Source organism: Chiloscyllium plagiosum, unplaced genomic scaffold, assembly GCF_037043375.1.
Source record: "Chiloscyllium plagiosum isolate Xiang-an unplaced genomic scaffold, Cpla_swu_hap1 HiC_scaffold_18, whole genome shotgun sequence".
NCBI classification, from domain to species: domain Eukaryota; kingdom Metazoa; phylum Chordata; class Chondrichthyes; order Orectolobiformes; family Hemiscylliidae; genus Chiloscyllium; species Chiloscyllium plagiosum.
Window position 1 is genome coordinate 76,272,550 of NW_028270156.1, and position 22,267 is coordinate 76,294,816.

Below are 22,267 nucleotides of genomic sequence, written 5' to 3' on the forward strand. Positions count from 1 at the left end.
AACTCCCTATATTCACTTTTCAGGTCACCATCCCTTTCTGGCTGATCACCTTCCCCCTTGAGAACCCTGTAGACTTGATTTGAGGCATCCCTGACCCTGGCATCCGGGAGGCAACATACCATTATATTCTATCTACCATGTTCTTGCCCATTCACTAAGCTTCCCAATTCTTCCTGAAGCTATTTTCTGTCTTCTTGCCAAGGCATCAAGCAGAAGGCCAAGAGGAGAGTTGAGGAGAATTCGTTTCACTCACAGGATGGAGGGAATTTAGAAGTCATCTCCTGAAAAGGGTGGAACATAGCCTAGCTAGAACACAGCCTGGAGTAACTGAAATACCACTCTGGACTGACAAGAACACATTCCTGGACTGACTAGAACAAACTCCCGGACTGACTAGAAGGTACCGGCAGAATAATTGGAACACAACACCCAGACTGTCTGGAACACAGCCCTGGAGTGACTGGAATACACTTCCCAGACTATTGGGAACATAGCCCTGGAATGACAGGAACACACCATCTGGACTATCTGGAATACAGGTCTGGCGTTGGAGTGGAGGACACCCCAAACTGACTTGAACACCCCCCACCCCACTGACTAGAATACACCACCTACCCTGGTCTGACTGGTGCACAACCTTGGACTGACTAAAACACCCCCCCCGGACTGACTAGAACACACCCATCTGTACTGGCGAGAACACACTGACCAGAACACACCCGTCTGGACCAACAAAAACAAAAACTGACTAGAATACACTCCTGGACTAATTAGAAGGCACCCCTTGACTAACTGGAACACATCTCGTAATGTCTGGAACACACTCCCCAGACAGACAGTAACACAGCCCCGGATTGACTCGAACATAGTCCTGGACTGATTGGAGTTTAATTAAGATAAATGTGAGATGTTGCATTTTGGTAAGGCAAATCAAGGCCGTACTTATATACTTAATGGTAAGCCCTGGGGAGTGTTGCTGAACAAAGAGACCTTGGGCTTCAATTCATGGTTCCTTGAAGGTGGAGTTGTAAATTGACGGGGTAGTGAAGAAGGTGTTTGATATGTTTGCCTTTATTAGTCAGTGCATTGAGTATAGGAGTTGGGAGGTCACATTGCCGCTGCACAGGACATTGATTAGACCACTTTTGGAATTCTACATTCAATTCTGGTCTCCCTCCTATAGGAAAAATTGTGTAAAACTTGAAAGGGTTCAGAAAAGATTCACAAGGATCTTGCCAGGGTTGGAGGATTTGAGCTATAGGGAAACTCTGAATAGCTGGGACTATTTTTCCTGGAGCATCGGAGACTAAGGGGTGATCTTATAGAGGTTCAGAAAATCATGAGGGCATGAGGAATAGCCAAGGTCTTTTCCCCAGGATGGCAGAATCCAGAACTAGAGGGCATAGGTTTAAGGTGAGAAGGGAAAGATTTAAAAGGGACTTAAGGGGCAATTTTTTCATGCAGAGAGTTGTACGTATATAGAATGAGCTGCCAGAGCAAGTGGTGGAGGCTGGTACAATTACAGCATTTAGAAGGCATCAATATGAGTACATGATTAGGGATCACATCACAGCTGTGCTGAGAGAGGACACACCAGATGGATTTTGCAGTAAGGCATTATGGGTGGAGCTCTGGAATAGGAAGGGTGAAATCACAATGTTGGGAGTTTTCTGTAGATGTCCTAACAGTCCATGGGACAGAGAGGACTCAGATATGTACTCAGATATTGGAAAGGTATGGAAAAAGCAGGGTAGTTGTGTTGGGTGACTTCAATTTTCCTCTTATTGACTGGGACACCCTTACAGCCAGGGGCTCAAATGGAGAGCAATTTGTTAGATGTGTCCAGGAGGGTGTTTTGAGACAGTATATTGACAATCCAACCAGAGAGGAGGCCATACTAGACTTGGTATTAGGGAATGAGGCAAGACAGGTGATCAATGTTTCAATAGGAGAGCATTTTGGACTTAATGACCATAATTCCATAAGATTTTGAGTAGCCATATATAAGGACAAGAGTGGCCCTTGGGTGAGGATACTAAAAGCTAAGTACATCTAAATTAGACAGGTACTGGAGAATATGGATTGGGAGGAGTTATTTGAGGGCAAATTTACAGCTGGCATGTGGCAGGCTGCAAAACTGAAAGAGGAATGACAGGATTCAGGAACCATGGATGACAAAGGAAATTGTAAGCTTAGTCAAAAGGAAGCATACAATAGGTCTAGGCATTTACAAACTGACAAAGTCCTTGAGGAGTACTGAGAAATTAGGAAGAACTTATATGCGGAATTAGGAAGGTTAAAAGGGGCCATGAAATATCTTTAGCAAACAGGGTCAAGGAGAATCCCAAGGCTGTTTATGCTTAGATTAGAAGAAAGAGGGTAGCAAGGGAAAGAGTAGGTCCACTCAAGGACAAAGGAGGGAAGTTATGTGTGGAGCCACAAGAAGTGGGAGAGATCCGTAATGAGTGATTTGTATTGGTATTCACGAAGGAGAAGAATATAACTGATGTTGAGATCAGAGATGAGTGTATGAATACTTCAGAGAATATCAGTATATTGAAGGAGGGAGTTTTGGGTATCCTAAGTTGCATTAAGGTAGACAAGGCCCCAGGGCCAAATGGGATCTATCCCAGGTTACTGCGAGAGGCAAGGGAAGAAATAGCTGTGGCATTCGCAGATATCTTCACATCCTTTTTGACCACAGGTGAGGTTCCAGAGGATTGGAGAATAGCCAATGTTGTTCTCTTGTTTAAGAAATGAAGCAGGGATAATCCAGGAAATTATAGGCCTGTGAGCCTGACTTCTATGGTTGGGAAGCTCCTCGAGAAGATACTGAGGGACAAGATACATGGACATTTAAAAGAAAATGGACTACTTAGTGACAAGCAGCATGGTTTTGTATGGGGAAGGTCATGTCACACCAACCTGATTGGATTTTTTGAAGTGGTGACAAAGATAATTAATGAAGGAAGAGCTGTGGATGTAGTTTATGTGGACTTCAGTAAGGCATTTGATAAAGTCCCAAATGGCAGATTGGTACAAAAACTAAAATGACATGGGATTCTGGATGGGTCATGGAAGACAGACAGTAGCAGTGGAAGGTTGTTTTTCAGAATGGAGTAACTCGTGGTGTTCCACAGACATCAGTCTTAGGTCCTTTTTGTTTGTAGAATATATAAATGATCTGGGGGAAAATGTGGATGGTCTGATTAGTAAGTTTGCAGATTACACAAAGACTGGTGGAGTTGCTGAAAGTGTCGATGGTTGTGAAAGGACAAAAGGATATAGGTAGATTGGTGACTTGGGCACAGAAATGGCAGATGAAGTTTAATCCAAACATATGCATTTTGGAGATGAAATTTAGATGTGAATTATTTTGTAAATGGCAGAACCATTAGGAGCATTAACATACAGACAGATCTGGACGTGCAGGTCCACAGTTCTGTAAAAGCAGCCAAGGTGAGTAAGAAGGCATATGGCATGCTTGCCTTCACTGACCAGGGCATGGAGTACAAGAGTTGGCAAAACATGTTGCAGCTATATAAAACCCATATTTGGGCTGCATTTGGAGTATTGTGTGCAGTTTTGATTGCCACATGACCAGAAGGATGTGGAAACTTTGGAGAGAGTGCAGAGAAGGTTCATTGGGATGTTGACTGGTGTTGAGGGTATTGGCTATGAGGAAAGGTTAAAAAGTCTGAGATTGTTTTCACTGGAAAGTGGACAGCTGAGACGAGACCTGATAGACACCTACAAAATTATGAGAAGTATAGATAGAGTGGATAGTCAGAGGCTTTTTCCCAGGGTTGAAGTTTCAATTATAAGGGGGCACAGGTTCAAGGCGAGAAGGGAAAAGTTTAGAACATAGAACAGTGCAACACAGTACAGGCCCCAACAGCCCATGATGTTGTGCCGAGCACTTATCAACCTAACCTATACACCCCTCAATTTACTGCCATCCACATTCTTGTCCAGCAGTCGCTTAAATGTCCCGAGTATCTCTGACTCTACGATCACCGCTCGCAGTGCATTCCACCAGCTACCACTCTCTGCGTAAAGAACCTATCTCTGACATCTCCTGTATACCTCCCTCCAATCACCTTAAAATTATGACCCCTTGTGACAACCATTTCTGCCCTGGGGTAAAGTATCTGGCTATCAACTCTATTTATGCCTCTCATTACCTTGTACACCTATATTAAGTCACCACTCTTCCTTCTTCTCTCCTCCTTCTACAGTGAAAAGCCCTAGCTCACTCAACCTTTCCTCATAAGACAAACTCTCCAATCCAGGCAGCATCCTGGTAAATTTCCTTTACACTCTGCCTTTGCACTCTGAGGCAACCAGAACTGGATATTCCAAGTGTGGTCTACCCAGGGTTTTATACAATTGCAGCAAAACCTCTCCACTCTTAAACTCAATCCCCCTGCTAATGAGAGCCAAAACACCATACACCTTCTTAACAACACTATCGTCTTGGGTGGCAACTTTGAGGGATCTTTGTACTTGGACCCCAAGTTCTCACTGTTCCTCCACATTGCCAAGAATCCTGTCTTTAAAGCTGTATTCATATTCAAATTTGACCTTCCAAAATGAATCACTTTAATTAAGGGAGATGTATGTGGCAGGATTTTCATGCAGTGTGTGGTAGGAGCCTGGGGCGTGCTGCCAGAAGAGGTGCTGGAAGCAGGAATGTTGGCGACATTTAAGAGGTATCTGGATGGTTACATGAATAAGAGGGAATACAGGGCTATGGACTGAATAAGGGAAGAAGGTATCTTTTTATTTTAGTTAGGGCATGATGATCAGCACGGGTTTGGAGGGCCAAAGGGCCTCTTTCTGTGCTGTAATTCTCTTTTGCTTTTCTTCTTTTACGATTAGGAGTATATGGGTCAAATGCTAATTAGGCTTTTAGCTCTTTCAAAACTAAGATGAACAGAATGTGAGCTATATAATTCCATGATTTTATGAAATGACAAATTAGAAATTAGGGTTGAAGCTGTATGCAAAGCTGGGGAATTTTCCCTATTACCAAATATTGTTCTCTTGTATAAATGTGGTTTGAAACAGGGTGCTCCACAGTTAAAACCTCAGTTTGCAACTCAAGTGAAAAATTTGGTGTGTGTATAAACATTTGTTTGTTTGACCAATCTATGATAAAACATCTTCCTGTGCCAGCTAACATCTTCCCAAAATATATTTATCTTAGTTGAATTTGAACTCCAAATATTTACCTGGAAATGAGTTGCTGAAAGGTGCTAAGCCTTGGTATTCTAATCTATTATTTTAAACTTTGTTTGGCAAATGTTATTTGACAATGAAATATAAGGCTTTATGGAAGAGGAATAGATCTTCAACTCCAATAAGCCACTGTCTGTTTGTCAAATTCAGTTACTTGATTGTCACCACAGTTCCCTCAATTTTTCTTCAAAAATATAAATAAAAACTGTTTGTATATTCACAATGGTGATGAGAGCATAGAACAGACCCCACACTCCCTTTGAGCATGATTCTTTGCTGGGATAGCTGATTTACACAATTAACGACGTAGTACCTTGTTGTGCTTTTTATACTCGGTTTGCTTTCTGGGTCTTCTTTGGATATGCTTTCATACTTCTAATATGTTAATATTTAATATTTCCCTCCTTTGTTGACCACAATGAGCAATTTTCTTACTTCAACTTTATGCTATACTTACGGCAAAATGTCTCTGTCCTCCAGTTTTCTGGTTTCCCACCAGCATGGGAGCATTGCCTGGAATATTCAGAGACTGTGCTACACAAGCAGAATGAATCTAAGACTTTACTGCAGGTGCACATGTCTTGTATGCAGGCCTGTATATAATGTTCGATATTTAAGCGGGACTTGCAATCTGCAAATGCGTTTTTTGAAAGGAGATTTTCACAAGCTTCTCTCTGAAAAACATTAGTGTAATATATCGAACTCTGTTGCCTGAAAAATGCAGCAGCTACATAAAAAAGTGTACATAGACATTTGAATTATTGAATATGTGCATGAGTATATAAATTTATGAATGTAAGTATATATGAGATGTGAGAGTAGACATAAATTGTAGTGTAAAGGATTAATATGAATAAGTATGCAAACATAAATACAGAACAACCTCAGTTATCCGAACATCAATTATCCGATTTCACGTTATCTGAACAATATCTCAAGGTCCCGTTATCCATTATCCAAACAATCAGTTCTCTGAGCAATCAGTTATCCGAACAAAATACTCCCCGCCCGTCTCGTTCAGATAATTGAAGTTGTTCTGTATGTGTTTGTTTGTTCTTGTGCTTGTTTATGGTCACAATTCTTTTAAAAACTCATTAAGATTTTATGGATACACATTTTCTTAAGTTTAAGATTTTACTCTTCCAGCCCCAAAAGACGATGTTTCAAGATAGAAGCACTCATTGAGATGCTAGCAGCTTTCTTTGCGTGTAAGCCCAGATAGTGTGAGTTATTTAACAATTTTATCAGGCATCTGAATTGAACTTATTTATTGTCTAGGCCAACATTTACATACAGATGTACAATTCCTTGTAAAATGGGGTGGTCCAATGGCTAACACTGCTGCCTAACAGTGCCAGAGATCTGGGTTCAATTCCACCCTTGGGTGGCTGTGCAGAGTTGCATGTTTTCCCTGTGTTTGCTTGGGTTTTATCCAGGTGCTCTGGTTTCCTCACTCAGTCCAAATATATGCAAGGTAGGTGGATAGGTCATGCTAAATTGCCCATAGTATCCAGGGTTATGCAGGCTAGGTGGATTGGCCATGGGGAATACATGGTGATAGGGTAGAGGGTGGATCTGGGTGGGATGCTCTCAGAGCGTTGGTGTAGACTTGATGGGCCAAATGGCTGCTTCCACACTGTAGGAATTCTATGATGTCATTGCATTTCTAGTTTAGTAATTCCAGAAAAGTGTGATTAACTTCAAAGATTTTACTAGCCATACATCCAGATTAGTGAAACTTACATATTGCTCACACAAAGCACTGGTTTCTATCTCACGTTCATCTACATCTTCACATTGCTCGTTTGGCTGATGGACTTTTTGCAGATTTCCAAAATGAATTGATGAAAATTGTTGGCCTAAAGTGTATGAAAACAAGATACTTTAAATTTAAAACTATTTCATTCAGCAAATTATTTTATGAAAAAGTTCAAGCATTCTTGCCTTACCATCTGCAATGAATTCATTGTATAAAGGAAGCCCATTGTAATCTCCACAGAGCCCACAGGTCGTATTTTGAAATTTCACATCAAGTTCCACCTAAAAAAATTGTAATAATAAACCAGTTGCCTTTTGACTAAGACTTAACTTCATGAGAGAACTTCAAGGTTTTACACAAAATATTTATGACCGTATATTACGTTAAACTATAGGAGTGAATACCTCGAATATTGCTGTCAACTCAGTGATAGTACTTAGGTGTAGAGGGCAGAACTTTACAGCCACTGGGTTTGAAGGCAGAGGAGTGGGCCCATAAAGCTCCTTGGGTGACCTCCTCACTTCTATATGTCCCCAAATGAGGCCTTTAAGAACCCAAGTAATGGTCACATAAGCTCTACTCTCCACTCAGTCTAAATTCTCAAACTAGTGGGAGGAAGTCAAGGACTTTATGGGGAGAGTGAATATTTAAGTTTGGTAAAGGAAGGATTTGGAGGGAGGGGTGGCTGTGGGAGGGATGTCATTATTGCTGTGTTGAGAGAGCATGGTTGCTAATAATCAAAGAATACTTGATTGTATTTTTGATACAGATGATATGTCATCATAGAAAATTTTGCAATGTCATGTGATTTTGCAGCTATCTTAGTTATATTGCATAATAAGCTTCATATGGAGGTTTTTGCAGCACAGAAAGAGGCCCTTTAACTTGTCATGTCTGTGCCACTCATCAATAATCTATCTATTCTATTCCAATTTTCCAGCACTTAGCCTTGCATGAAATAGTGTTTCAAATGCTTATCTAAATACTACTTGAATGTCCTGAGAGTTTCTGTCTCTAACAACCTTTCAGGAAGTGAATGCCAGAAACCCCTTCCACTGGGTGAAAAACAATTTCCTCAAATTCTTTGTAATCTTCCAGCTCCTTGCCTTAAAACTGTGCCCCTGGTTATTGTTCCTTTTACTAATGGGGAAGGTTTCTCCCTATCTATCCTATTTATACCCCTCATAAATTTGTATACCTCAATCTAGTACCCCCTTGAAATAACAACTCAGAGGCCAGTATCCCTTCACCAAGTCACCCTTTATTTACTTGTGCATAGTACACTGGCTGTGGCTCAGTCAGCTCAGAGTCAGTTCCTTGAACAGAGGAGATTCTGAATCCCCTGTTGCTGTTGGTCAGCCGGGGTGTCTTGATGGGTTCTGGTTACCAACCCCAATTAAGGATTGCATAGTCTGCGAGATCCACCTGGTTCCAATCACTACTTATTTATGAGGAAAGTAATGCACCCTAACTGGTCTGTCTTCATAACTGAATTGCTCCAGCCCAGTCAGCATCTGGTGAATCCTCTCTGCACCCTTTCTAGTGCAATCCTTGCAATAGTGGGGCAATCAGAAATGCACAAAATATTCTGATTCTGATTATGGACAAACTAATGTTATATACAATTTCAGCATAACTTTCCCTGCTCTTGTATTCTTGAACTAATATAGTGAAGTACAATATGCCTATTTGTAGAGTAATAGGGTAGGGGGATGGGTCTGAGTGGATTACTCTTCAGAGGGTTGGTGTGGACTTGATGGGCCAAATGGCCAGTTTCCACACTGCAGGGCTTCTATTCTATGATCTACTTAACCATCTTATCTATTTTCTCTGCTGTTTTCAGGATCTATGGACATTCAAACCAAAGTCCCCTTTGATCCTCTGTAAATCCTAATATCCTACCATTCAACATGGATCCGAGCGAGTGTTGCTGATTTGTTAGTCTTTCTAAACTACAACATTTCACACCTTTCAGCATAAAATTCATTTGCCATCGTTCAACCTATCTCACAAATCCACCTATATTATCCTGTAGCTTAAGAATTTATTCTTCACTATTTAAATGCCACCAACTTCCAGTCACCTTTGAAATTATTGATCTATCGCCCACAATAATGTCAAGATCATTACACAGCAAACAGCAACTAGTTTAGTTTACAAACAGCAAGGAAGCCAGCACCAAACCTGCAAAATGTCCAGATTACAGAGGAGGAAATGCTGGATGTCTTGAAACGGTTAAAGGTGGATAAATCCCCAGGACCTGATCAGGTGTACCCGAGAACTCTGTGGGAAGCTAGAGAAGTGATTGCTGGGCCTCTTGCTGAGATATTTGTATCATCGATAGTCATAGGTGAGGTGCCAGAAGACTGGAGGTTGGCAAACGTGGTGCCGCTGTTTAAGAAGGGAGGTAAAGACAAGCCAGGGAACTATAGACCAGTGAGCCTGAGCTCGGTAATGGGCAACTTGTTGGAGGGAATCCTGAGGGAGAGGATGTACATGTATTTGGAAAGGCAAGGACTGATTCGGGATAGTCAACATGGCTTTGTGCGTGGGAAATCATGTCTCACAAACTTGATTGAGTTTTTTGAAAAAGTAACTAAGAAGATTGATGAGGGCAGAGCAGTGGATGTGATCTATATGGACTTCAGTAAGGCGTTCGACAAGGTTCCCTATGGGAGACTGGTCAGCAAGGTTAGATCTCATGGAATACAGGGAGAACTAGCCATTTGGATACAGAACTGGCTCAAAGGTAGAAGACAGAGGGTGGTAGTGGAGGGTTGTTTTTCAGATTGGAGGCCTGTGACCAGTGTAGTGCCACAAGGATCGGTGCTGGGCCCTCTACTTTTTGTCATTTACATAAATGATTTGGATGCGAGCATAAGAGGTACAGTTAGTAAGTTTGTAGATGACACCAAAACTGGAGGTGTAGTGGACAGCAATGAGGGTTACCTCAGATTACAACAGGATCTGGACCAAATGGGCCAATGGGCTGAGAAGTGGCAGATGGAGTTTAATTCGGATAAATACGAGGTGCTGCATTTTGGGAAAGTAAATCTTAGCAGGACATTTACACTTAATGGTAATGTCCGAAGGAGTGTTGCTGAACAGAGACCTTGGAGTGCAGGTTCATAGCTCCTTGAAAATGGAGTCACAGGTAGATAGTATAGTGAAGAAGGCGTTTGGTATGCTTTCCTTTATTGGTCAGAGTATTGAGTATAGGAGTTGGGAGGTCATGTTGCGGCTGTACAGGACATTGGTTAGGCCACTGTTGGAATATTGTGTGCAATTCTGGTCTCCTTCCTATCGGAAAGATGTTGTGAAACTTGAAAGGGTTCAGAAAAGATTTACAAGGATGCTGCCAGGGTTGGGGGATCTGAGCTACAGGGAGAGGCTCAACAGGCTGGGGCTGTTTTCCCTGGAGTGTCGGAGGCTGAGGGGTGACCTTATAGAGGTTTACAAAATTAAGAGGGGCATGAATAGGATAAATAGACAAAGTCTTTTCCCTGGGGTCAGGGAGTCCAAAACTAGAGGGCATAGGTTTAGGATGAGAGGGGAAAGATATAAAAGACACCTATGGGGCAACAGTTTCACGCAGAGGGTGGTACGTGTATGGAATGAGCTGCCAGAGGATGTGGTGGAGACTGGTACAGTTGCAACATTTAAGAGGCATTTGGAGGGGTAAAAGAATGGGAAGGGTTTGGAGGGATATGGGCCAGGTACTGGCAGGTGGGACTAGATTGGGTTGGGATATCTGGTCGGCATGGATGGGTTGGATTGAAGGGTCTGTTTCCGTGCTGTACATCTCTATGACTCTAAACGCCTTGGCATGCCACTGGCTTGCATTGACAAAAACACCCTTCAACCATCTGGTAGAGTTCAATCTGGATAAATGCAAGCTATTGCATTTTGGTACAACAAACAAGGGTAGGGCTAATACAAGTAATTGTAGGGCTTGGGTAGTGTTGTAGAACAGAGGGACCTAGGCGTGCAGGTAGATGATTCTTTGAAGTTTGTGTCAAATATAGACAGAGTGGTTAAAGAGCCATTTGGTACGCTCGCCTTCATTGCTCAGTTACTTGTGTTGTGGAGTTGGGAAGTCATGTTGAGGTTGTACATGACATTGGTGAGGCCTCTTCTAGAATACTATGTCCAGTTGCCTAGTTACAGGAAGGATATTATCAAGCTAGAGATGGTTCAGAAGAGATTTACCCATTGTTGCTGGGAATGAAAGGTTTGAGTTACAAAGAAAGGCTGCTTAGGCTGGGACTTTTTTTTAATTGAAGGAGGTTGAGTGGGAACCTGATAGAAGTTTATAAAATAATGAGAGGTATAGATAGAGTTAACGGTAGTTGTCTTTTTCCGAGGATAGGGGATTTCAAAACTAGGGGCACATTTTGAAGGTGAGAGGAAAAAGATTTAGAATATTTGAGAGGCAAATATTTTACACAGAGGGTGGTTCATGTGTAATGAACTTCCTGTGGAAGTGGTAGATGTCGGTACATTTACAGTATTTAAAAGACATTTGGATAGGTACTTGAATTTGAACGATTTGGAGGAATATAGGCCAGGTGCAGGAAAGTAGGACTAGTTTAGTTTGGGATTATATTCAGTCTGGATTGAATTGAAGAGTCTGAGGTCAGCCGTTTCTGTGCTGTATATCACTGCTTCCTGCTTTTAAGATAATTTTAGATCCAATTTGCAAGGTTGTCCTGGATTCCATGGGCTCTTAGCTTCTTAAACAGTCTGCCATGCAAGATCATGTCAAAAGCTTTTCTGAAGTCCATGTAGACTACATCAACTGCACTGCCTCATTACGTAAAAATTCAATCAGATTTGTTAGATATGATCTCCCCTGACAAAACCATGCTATACAACCTTAGTTTCCCTGTTTCTCCAAGGAGAGATAAATTCTCTCCCACAAAATGTTTTTACAATAGTTTCCCTACCACTCAGGTTAGACTTACTGGTCTGTAGTTTCTTAGTATATCCCTGCCACCCTTCCTGAATAATGTATTACATTAGGTGTGTTCCAGTCCTCTACCCCCTGTCCAGTGGCCAGAGAGGATCTGAAAATTAATATAAGAGCCACTGCAGTCTCATTCCTTGCCTCCTGAAGAAGTCTGGGATACATCTCATCTGAGTCTGTAGATTTATCCACTTTGAAGCCTGATAAAACTACTAATTCCTCCTCTAAACCAATGCTAATCTGTTCAAGAATATCACAGGCTGCTCCCTGATACTTAGACCTACATCATCCTTCTGCAAAATGCTCATTTAAAACTTCAGCCATATCTTCTAGCTCTGAACACACTTTGGTCACTAATTGGCCTTACCCTTGTTCCAGTTTTTTTTTTGCCCCTAATCTACTTATAAAATACCTTTGGATTTTCCTTAAAGTAACACACCAGTTGTTTTTCATGTCTTCTCTTTGCCCTCATAACTTTCTTGTTACATAACCCCTGAATTTTCTAAACTTCTCCTGGGAATCCATTATTTTGAAGTCTCTGGTATCTTTCTTTTTCCTGATGCAATCCTGTACAACCCTTGACATCTTGGATTCTCTGGACTTGTTGGTCCCACCCTTCACCTTTTTTGGGAATCTGATGGTTCTGCACTCTTACTATTATCTTTTCTGCACTCTTACTATTATACTTTGGTGTAGATTTTCCTCCAAGTTGGTGGTCCCAGTTCATTTTGACCAGATCCCATCTAATGGTATTAAAATCCACCTTTCCTCAATTCAGAACTTTTCTTTTATTCATACTTGGGATGTCAACATTGCTTTGGGCCAGGAGTTATTGTTGATCCCTAGCTGTCCCTGATAAGGTGGTGGTGCACTGCCTTTTTGAACTGCTGCAGTCCATGTGCTGTAGTGTGACCCACAATACTCTTAAGGCAGATATTCCAAGATTCTGACCCAGTGACAGTGAAGGAATGGTGATATATTTCCAATTCAGGATGGTGAGTGGCTTGAAGGGGAACTTGCAGTTGGTGGTGTTCCCATATATCTGCTGACCTTGTCTTTTTAGATGGAAGCGGTTGTGGATTTGGGAGGCACTACCTAAGGATCTTTGGTGAATATCAGCAGCTCATCTTGTAGGTAGTACATACTGCTACTACTGAATATCAGTGGTGGAGGGAGTGGATGTGGTGAGAATCAAGAAGGCTGTTTTGACCTGGATGGTGTCTAACTTCAGCTACATTCATCCAGGCAAGTGCAGAGCTTACCATCATATTTCTGATTTGTGCCTTATGGTACAGGTTTTGGGGAGTCAGGAAATGAGTTACTCAGTGTAGTATTCCTAGCCTCTGGCCTGCTATTATAGCCACAGCATTTAAATGGTGGGTCTAGTTGGGTTTATGGTCAATGGAAACTCCCTGGATGTTAATGATGGGGAATTCAGAGATAGTAATGCCATTGAATATGAAAGGGCATTGAGTGGATTGTCTTTTCTTTGAAGTGGTAATTTCTTGGCATTTGTATGGCATGAATGTTACTTGCTAGGGTAGCACAAGTCTAAATATTATCCAGATCTTGTTTGGAGACAGACCTCGGTATGTGAAGAGTCACGAATGGTACTGAACATTGTCTAATCATTGGTGAATTGTTGCTGAGGCTGGAGAGTTGCTGGTAAATTAGATTAGCCGGCAACTCTGTGAAGCAGAATACTCTTGCAAGTGAGGAGCAAAACCCTTCTCTCCAGTCAATTCATGCTGCACAGAGGACTAAATGGTGTAGAATGGACTGCTGACATTAGCGAAAATACACTTCCCGCAGACTTTGGTCTCCAACTGAAAATGCCACCCATATAGAAATTCACTGTACAAAAACAAACCACTGAAGTAACCATGTCAAACAGAAACACACAGTTTTAAAACTAAACTTTGTTTGCCTTTGATCAATAGGAATACAGTATTTGGGAGAATCAATTTTATTTGCTCAGTCAGAAAATGTTGCTATGTCTTCTAAGCCCAAAGATAATGATAGAAATAAATTGAAATTACAACATGTAAATAGTCCATTTGGTTTGCAATCCTGTATTGCTGTTCACACCTCAAGAGTGCAGGATTTTCAATAACAGTAATACTGTTGTGGTTCTGTTCGCCGAGCTGGGAATTTGTGTTGCAGACGTTTCATCCCCTGTCTAGGTGACATCCTCAGTGCTTGGGAGCCTCCTGTGAAGCGCTTCTGTGGTGTTTCCTCCGGCATTTACAGTGATTTGTATCTGCCGCTTCCGGTTGTCAGTTCCAGCTGTCCGCTGCAGTGGCCGGTATATTGGGTCCAGGTCGATGTGCTTATTGATTGAATCTGTGGATGAGTGTCATGCCTCTAGGAATTCCCTGGCTGTTCTTTGTTTGGCTTGTCCTATAATAGTAGTGTTGTCCCAGTCAAACTCATGTTGCTTGTCATCTGCGTGTGTGGCTACTAAGGATAGCTGGTCATGTCGTTTCGTGGCTAGTTGGTGTTCATAGATGCGGATCGTTATCTGTCTTCTTGTTTGTCCTATGTAGTGTTTTGTGCAATCCTTGCATGGGATTTTGTACACTACATTGGTTATGCTCATGCTGGGTATTGGGTCCTTCGTCCTGGTGAGTTGTTGTCTGAGAGTGGCTGTTGGTTTGTGTGCTGTTGTGAGTCCTAGTGATCGCAGTAGTCTGGCTGTCAGTTCAGAAATGTTTTTGATGTATGGTAGTGTGGCTAGTCCTTTGGGTTGTGGCATGTCCTCATTCCATTGTCTTTCCCTTAGGCATCTGTTGATAAAATTGCTGGGTTCCGTTTTTGGCGAATACATTGTATAGGTATTCTTCTTCCTCTTTTTGCAGTTCTGGTGTGCTGCAGTGTGTTGTGGCCCTTTTGAACAATGTCTTGATGCAACTTCTTTTGTGTGTGTTGGGGTGGTTGCTTTCGTAGTTTAGGACTTGGTCTGTGTGTGTGGCTTTCCTGTATACCTTTGTGGTGAATTCTCCGTTCGGTGTTCTCTGTACCATCATGTCTAGGAATAGGAGTTGGTTGTCCTTTTCTTCCTCTCTAGTGAATCGGATTCCTGTGAGTGTGGCGTTAATGATCTGATGTGTGTTCTCTATTTCTGTGTTTTTAATGATTACAAAGGTATTATCTACATATCTGACCCAGAGTTTGGGTTGAATTTGTGGTAAAACTGTTTGTTTTAACTTTTGCATTACCGCTTCTGCTATGAGTCCAGAGATGGGTGAGACCATGGGTGTGCCGTTGATTTGTTCATATATTTGGTTGTTGAATGTGAAGTGTGTTGTGAGGCACAGGTCCAGTAGTTTGAGTATGCAGCTAACGATCCGCATCCATGAACACCAACTAGCCATGAAATGACACAACCAGCTATCCTTAGTAGCCACACACTCAGATGACAAGCAACATGAGTTTGACTGGGACAACACTACTATTATAGGACAAACCAAACAGAGAACAGCCAGGGAATTCCTAGAGGCATGGCACTCATCCACAGATTCAATCAATAAGCACATCGACCTGAACCCAATATACCGGCCACTGCAGCGGACAGTTGGAACTGACAACCGGAAGCGGCAGATACAAATCACTGTAAATGCCGGAGGAAACATCACAGAAGCGCTTCACAGGAGGCTCCCAAGCACTGAGGATGTCACCTAGACAGGGGACAAAACGTCTGCAACACAAATTCCAGCTCGGCAAACACAACAACGAGCACCCGAGCCACAAATCTTCTACCAAACTTTGAACAGTAATACTGTTGAAGTGATTTCAAAACATTCAGAAATTTTTGCATGAAGAATTTTGACTCCTTTACTATTGAAAACAAATCAATTTTATTTACTGTGCTTTATCCTTTCATAATTTTAAACATTTCTATAATATCACCCAATATCCTATAAAAACACAATTTTGAAATTTTTGTCATTTATATTTTGGCATATTCAGCAGTATCCTCATGAATCTGGAACCTCAACTTACTTTTCATGACACATAGGTCAAAAGTATGCACAGTACTTCAGCTAAACATTTATTAATGTTTTATATAATTTATCAATGTCATATTTTTTCATATTCTTTGTTTCTTAAGATGAAACGTCTTAAACATTTTAGCACAGCATGAGATGTTGTCTTTAATGTATTCTCAACATACAACCCCTCCCATCCAAACCCCTCTGCTCCACTGCAGTACTCACCCACTTTCCATTCAGTATATATTTCCAGATATTGTTTTCCCCAAAATGAATCATATCACACTTTCTGATTTGAATTCCATTTGCCACCTTTTAGTTCTCACCTTAGTAAAATTACTTTGTAGTTCTTTGGCCTTCTAGTTAATGATTATTCCTATTTTGGTATCAATTACAAATTTTGACACCATTTTCTGTAGGCCTATATCCAAATCTTTGATTAACAGTGAATAGAAATGGCCAAAAACCCTGAAAATGAGCCTTAGCTCCTATTTGTATTTTCTTCCTTCCAACCAATTTTAATTCAACTTGTAACCCAGCGCCTCATTCTATATTTCCAATTTTCTCTAGTAGATTTTATGGCTTTCAATCACTTCAGGATTCATCTCCAGTTCAAGAATCTTTTTTTTGATGAAGCCTGATGCATTAGAAAAGTCTTAACTAGTTTTTGGCTTTTTTTTTCAATTGTAGTGCTTCTCCCTTTCCTTTAACAAATCTATTTTCACTGACATACTTGTAAACCTTACTATTCCTTTGATTATATGTTTGTGAGCTTTTTCAAATAAAATTTGCTGTTGTTCTAAACGGCTAATTTCTCGCTCCACCTTCCCTTATTTATGTACATAGGATCACAGTGACAGGAAACAGTGACTTAACCTGTCATGACTGCCCTACCATTCAATTACACCATGCCTTATCATCTACATTGACACCATATTTTGTACTATCCCATATATTTTGAGGTCATGAGTATCCATAGTACTAACAATCTTGAACGTAATGATTAAGCTTGCAGAGCCCTCTGGGGTAAGGAATTTCCAATGATTCACCATTATTTATTGAAGAAATGCCTCCTTACCTCAGTTCTAAATACCTGTCTACTTTGATTATGATTAGATTAGATTAGATTAGATTACAGTGTGGAAACAGGCCCTTCGGCCCAACAAGTCCACACCGACCCGCCGAAGCGAAACCCACCCATACCCCTACATTTACCCCTTACCTAACACTACGGGCAATTTAGCATGGCCAATTCACCTGACCCTGCACATCTTTGGACTGTGGGAGGAAACTGGAGCACCTGGAGGAAACCCACGCAGACACGGGGAGAACGTGCAAACTCCACACAGTCAGTCGCCTGAGGCGGGAATTGAACCCGGGTCTCAGGCGCTGTGAGGCAGCAGTGCTAACCACTGTGCCACCGTGCCGTAATAATTATGTTCCTTGGTTCTAGAGCCACCAGTCAGGTGAAGCATCCTATCTATATCCAGTGTGTCCCATCCTGTAAGAACTTCATAAGTTTCAATGAGAAAACTTATCATTTTTCAAAACTCTAGAGAATACAGACTCGGGTTCCTCTACATCTTCTCATTAAACATTCCACTATCCCAAGGATTAGTCTGATGAACCTTCATTGCTCTCCCTCTATAAGCAGTATTGAGGTTGCACAAACATTAATTCTTGAGTGTATTCAGAAGTCAGAACACAATGCAGGACAATGTAAAGTAGCCATTCATTGGTACAGGAATCCATTGGTATCCTCCCATAGGTAAGAAGGCCAAAAGTCTACGAAACACTTCAGGTGCAGTCTCACCAACATTCTGTAGAATTGCAGCAAGACCATCTTTACTTTTACACTCAAATCCCCTTCTGGCAAAGATCAACATATGATTTGCTTTTCTTATTGTTTGGTGATATGTTGGACAAAACTTACACTGTCAAAAGGAGTCTAGTTAGCACAGGGATGGGTTGAAGCCTCTAAGTGGTATCAAGTCAAGGAGACCTGGCTTTCGAGTTGAGTAGAAATTCTTGTAGTTGTCAGAACAATTAAAATATGGAAACTGAGGATTTAACTCAGCATTCTAACTGAGCAAGCCAGTGCATGAATTTGTCATTCTGTGAGGAACTCACAAGGGTCAACAAGGAAGGACAGTAGGGATTCTTGAAGAATGAAACTGATGTGTTGGGAAGCTTATATGAAATTGCAAAGGTTTTGTCCAGTTTAAGTGCCTCACATGCCACTGGCTGACTCCTTGGAGACCACAGTTAACCTTGATATCCTCGCCAATGATTTTCATAAGGTATCGTAACCAGAGAAGTGGTATAACAGACAAAAGCCACATGACTGCAAATACAGTAAACTGAATTACTCAAAGTGAAAACACATTGAACAGACCTTCGAGCACTTATCATTATTCCCCCATTAAGTGTTTCCAAAATGGATGTGGTCCACTCTGCTTTGCTCATCAGAGAGTTACTCTGTACTGATGATACTACACTAACTTTCTATACTTAGGAACACATTCAGAGACAAGTGGACAGACTCTCCCAAGAGTCTAGATGGATCAGGAAGACACATGTCTTGCTCCAGAGTGTTGCCATATCAGCACTGACAATGCGCAATGGAAAAGCTGCAGCTATGTCCAAGTAAGAGATTATGGAACAACCTGACATAGAACACAAAACTGTGAATATCCCAAATATGCAACTTAAGCACATTCCATGGCAAGTGTGAAGGTTGAAGAACATAAGAAATAGGAGCATGATTCGGCCATCTAGCCTCTCATGCATGCTCTACCATTCAACAAGATCATGGCCTTTTGTGGACTCACCTCCACATATCCGTCCACTCACCATAACTCCTAATTCATTTCCTGTTAAAAAATCTATCTTGGGGGATTCAAGATGGCGGCGACCCCGCAAGTCTGAGTCTATAGTGCTCCTCCCAAGACTTGGGCAAAGTGGGCCACCCACCCCCACCACACTCACCAAATCATTTAAAATAGCTGTTTAATTTAATTAGTTGCTTAGTATTAAATTTAAACAATCTAATCTTTAGTAAAAATGACTAAAGGGAAGGGAGCCCGCAGCTCTCAGCAAGCAGGAACCCCTCCCCCACCCTCTCCAGCTGCAGCAGAGGCGTCCACAGCCACCTCGGGGGACTTTCCCATGAGGCTTGCCGCTGTAGGTATCATCTCCAAACTGGATGCGAAGATCGACGCTTTCATTGAAGAATCCCGAAGTCAATGGGACTCACTCTCAGCCGTGCTGCAAAAGCACGACCGAGACATTAAAGAAATCGAGCGCCGAGTCGGAGGGGCGGAGCTAAAGGCCGCGACCTCCGCAACTACAGCGCAATCGGCCGTGGATCAGGTCCGGACTCTCGAACAGCGAGTCTGGACCTTAGAGAATCATATTGATGACCTCGATAATCGAGGTCGTTGAAAAAATATTCGTTTGCTGGGCCTTCCCGAACGGGAAGAGGAAGGCCAGCTTACAGTGTTCCTCGAGCAGTGGCTGCCACAGCTTTTAAATCTGGAGGCTGGATCAGGCCAGGTAAGGGTAGAATGGGCCTACCGGGTTGCAATACGCGGGCCTGGCTCGAACCTGCGCCCTCGTTCGGTCCTGTTCCGGCTGCAGAGCTATAGGGAGAGGCAGATACTCCTAGAAGCTTCTAGAAATCTTGGAAAAGATTCCCAAGCCATGATCGAGAAAGGATCCAAGATCATGTTATTCCAGGACTTTTCCCCAGCTCTGGTCCGAAAGAGGAAGGCATTCGATGAGGCGAAGAAGTGTTTAAGGGACTTAAATATTCAGTACTCCTTACGCTACCCAGCGACGCTACGCTTTAACCATGAAGGATCCGTGTATAACTTCGGATCGCCAGAAAAGGCTAAGGAATTTTTGGACTCTCTTAGATAAATTGTAAGAGACAATGGATGTTGGTTTGCCTTTCCCCCACTCTGGTTTATATCCCCCCCTTTTCCTTTTTTCTTACCTTACTGTTTAATATTATCTTGGGGGGTGGGGAGAGGGATTTATTTATTTGTTCTCTATTTAACAATTTTCTCCCCCCCGGGGTTGTTTTTTTTATTATTCTATGTATGTATGTGTGTGTGTGTATATATATATGTGTATATAAGCCGGGGGGGTTTAATTAATGTTGGTGGGGGGAGGTGGTTACCTTATTCTATTTTACCTCTGTCTCTAGGAGCGGGGTTGTTTTCCCTTGCTATTTTGTATTATTATATTTAATTATTATTTGTTGAGGTTGTAATTTTATAGTTTCATGGTTATATATGTTTCTATATGGTATTAACATTACCAAATATATCCAGGTGTGGGGGTAGGGTGCTCACTGTTAACTTTAGCTTTGTATTATATCTGAATTCTCCTCATCCTATTGAGGAGCGCCTGGGTCAAGGGTGGGGTATTGGTTGGGAGAGGATACGATGGACCTTTGGAAAGGAAGTGATACTCCCTGGAAACAAGGGGGAAAATCTCCATTTAAATACGTTTTATATTTTTTTTATTATTTAGAAATAGTTTTTTATTATACTGTTGTGAGTGTATTAGAGAGTCTTTATTTTTGTGAATTTTATATGCTCTATGCTAGGTTTCCCCTCCCGAGGGGTCTCGGATTTGCCCGGATGATTATGGTTGATCAGTCGGTTAAGTGGTGCACCTGGAATGTCAAGGGGAGTAATTCGCCAGTCAAAAGGAAGAAAATATTATCAAATCTTAAGAAAGAAAGAGTTGATATAGCTCTCCTACAGGAGACACATCTGTTGGATAAAGAACACCTGAAATTACGACAGCGTGGATTTGATCAGGCCTTTTTTTCTTCTTTTAGCTCAAAAAGTAGGGGAGTTGTTATTCTTGTTCGGAAGAGTTTCCCTTTCAAAATCCTAAATCAGACAAAAGACGAATCTGGATGATATATTCTGATTAAAGTCCTTATAAATGGAGAGGAATATGGGATTTTAAATTTGTACTGCCCCCCGGCACACCCCTTTAAATTTATAACGGAAGCCTTTTCAAAATTGATGGCTCTTGGTGCCCGTCATACAATTATAGGGGGAGACTTTAATTGTATTATGGATCCGGAAATAAATAGGATTCCCAAGAGTACTGCAGGAGTATCTCCCAGATCTAGACAATTGGTGGTTCTGAACAAAGAATTAGGATTAGTAGATGTATGGCGATGTTTTCATCCACAGGGCAGAGATTTTTCTTTTTACTCCAATCCACATAAATGCCATACCAGAATTGATATGTTTTTTGCCCCCTCGATTTTTTTAAATTCCATATCATCCTGTAAAATAGGTAGTATAGCAATTTCCGACCACGCTGCTATATATATGGAAACCAAGGCGAGGAACAATGGGACATCCCCTCGGCATTGGCGTATGGACCCCTTCCTAATGAAAGACAGTAAATTTGTAAAGTACTTCTCTCAAGAATTTAAAACTTTTTTAGAAATTAATTTAGGTACGGCTAGCAACCCATCAATGATGTGGAAGACCATCAAAACTTACGCGCGAGGTTTGATCATCTCCTACTCAGCGACCCAGAAGAAATTGAAGGGAGAACAACAGCGTCTGCTTGAAACACGCTCAAAAGCAGCTGAAACTGCATACGCTGATAGACCTTCTATTATTAAATTGCAAAGGATTATGGCCCTTAGGACAGCTCTAAACACTACGCTTACCCAAACGGCTAAGAGGGAAATATTATTTGCAAAACAAAGGTTATATGAATTTGGCGACAAACCAGGTAGATACTTAGCATTTCTTGCAAAGAAAAAAAAGGCCCCTCAAACTATCATGTCTATCAAGGAAAGTACGGGTATTTTTACTCATGATCATAAAAAGATTAATGCAATCTTTAGAAAATTTTATTCTGATTTATATAAATCGTAGGATTGTGAAGACAGGACTAGGAGGATGCAATCATTTTTAAAAAATTTGACCTTTCCGGGCCTAACTCCGGAACAGGTATCGGTCTTAAATGCTCCCCTAACAGTCCAAGAAATACTTGACGCAATCAGGCAACTTCAGAGCAGTAAGGCACCTGGCCCAGATGGTTTTCAAGCTGAATTCTATAAAGAATTTACAGAAATATTGGCTGGTCCACTTATGGACATGTATAACTATGCATATAGTCAGGGCTGTCTCCCGCCTTCGCTGAAAGAGGCAAATATCTCTCTTATCCTTAAAAAAGGAAAGGATCCAGAAGATTGTACGTCATACAGACCAATATCCTTACTAAATGTAGATTTTTAAATCCTTTCTAAAACGTTAGCATTGA

The 22,267-nt window shown here is 41.5% G+C and overlaps 1 protein-coding gene across 1 annotated transcript in view; it reads right to left on the bottom strand.

Annotated features, from left to right (window-relative positions):
- LOC122557980 (uncharacterized) overlaps positions 1–22,267 on the bottom strand; it is a 188,680-nt gene that overhangs the window by 145,320 nt on the left and 21,093 nt on the right. The window contains exons 4-6 of the mRNA XM_087996203.1: positions 7,191–7,281; positions 6,985–7,100; positions 5,699–5,915 (exon numbers count right to left, since the gene is read on the bottom strand). Coding sequence (XP_087852329.1) covers positions 5,699–5,915; positions 6,985–7,100; positions 7,191–7,281 — 424 coding nt within the window. The remainder of the gene's footprint in view (positions 1–5,698; positions 5,916–6,984; positions 7,101–7,190; positions 7,282–22,267) is intronic.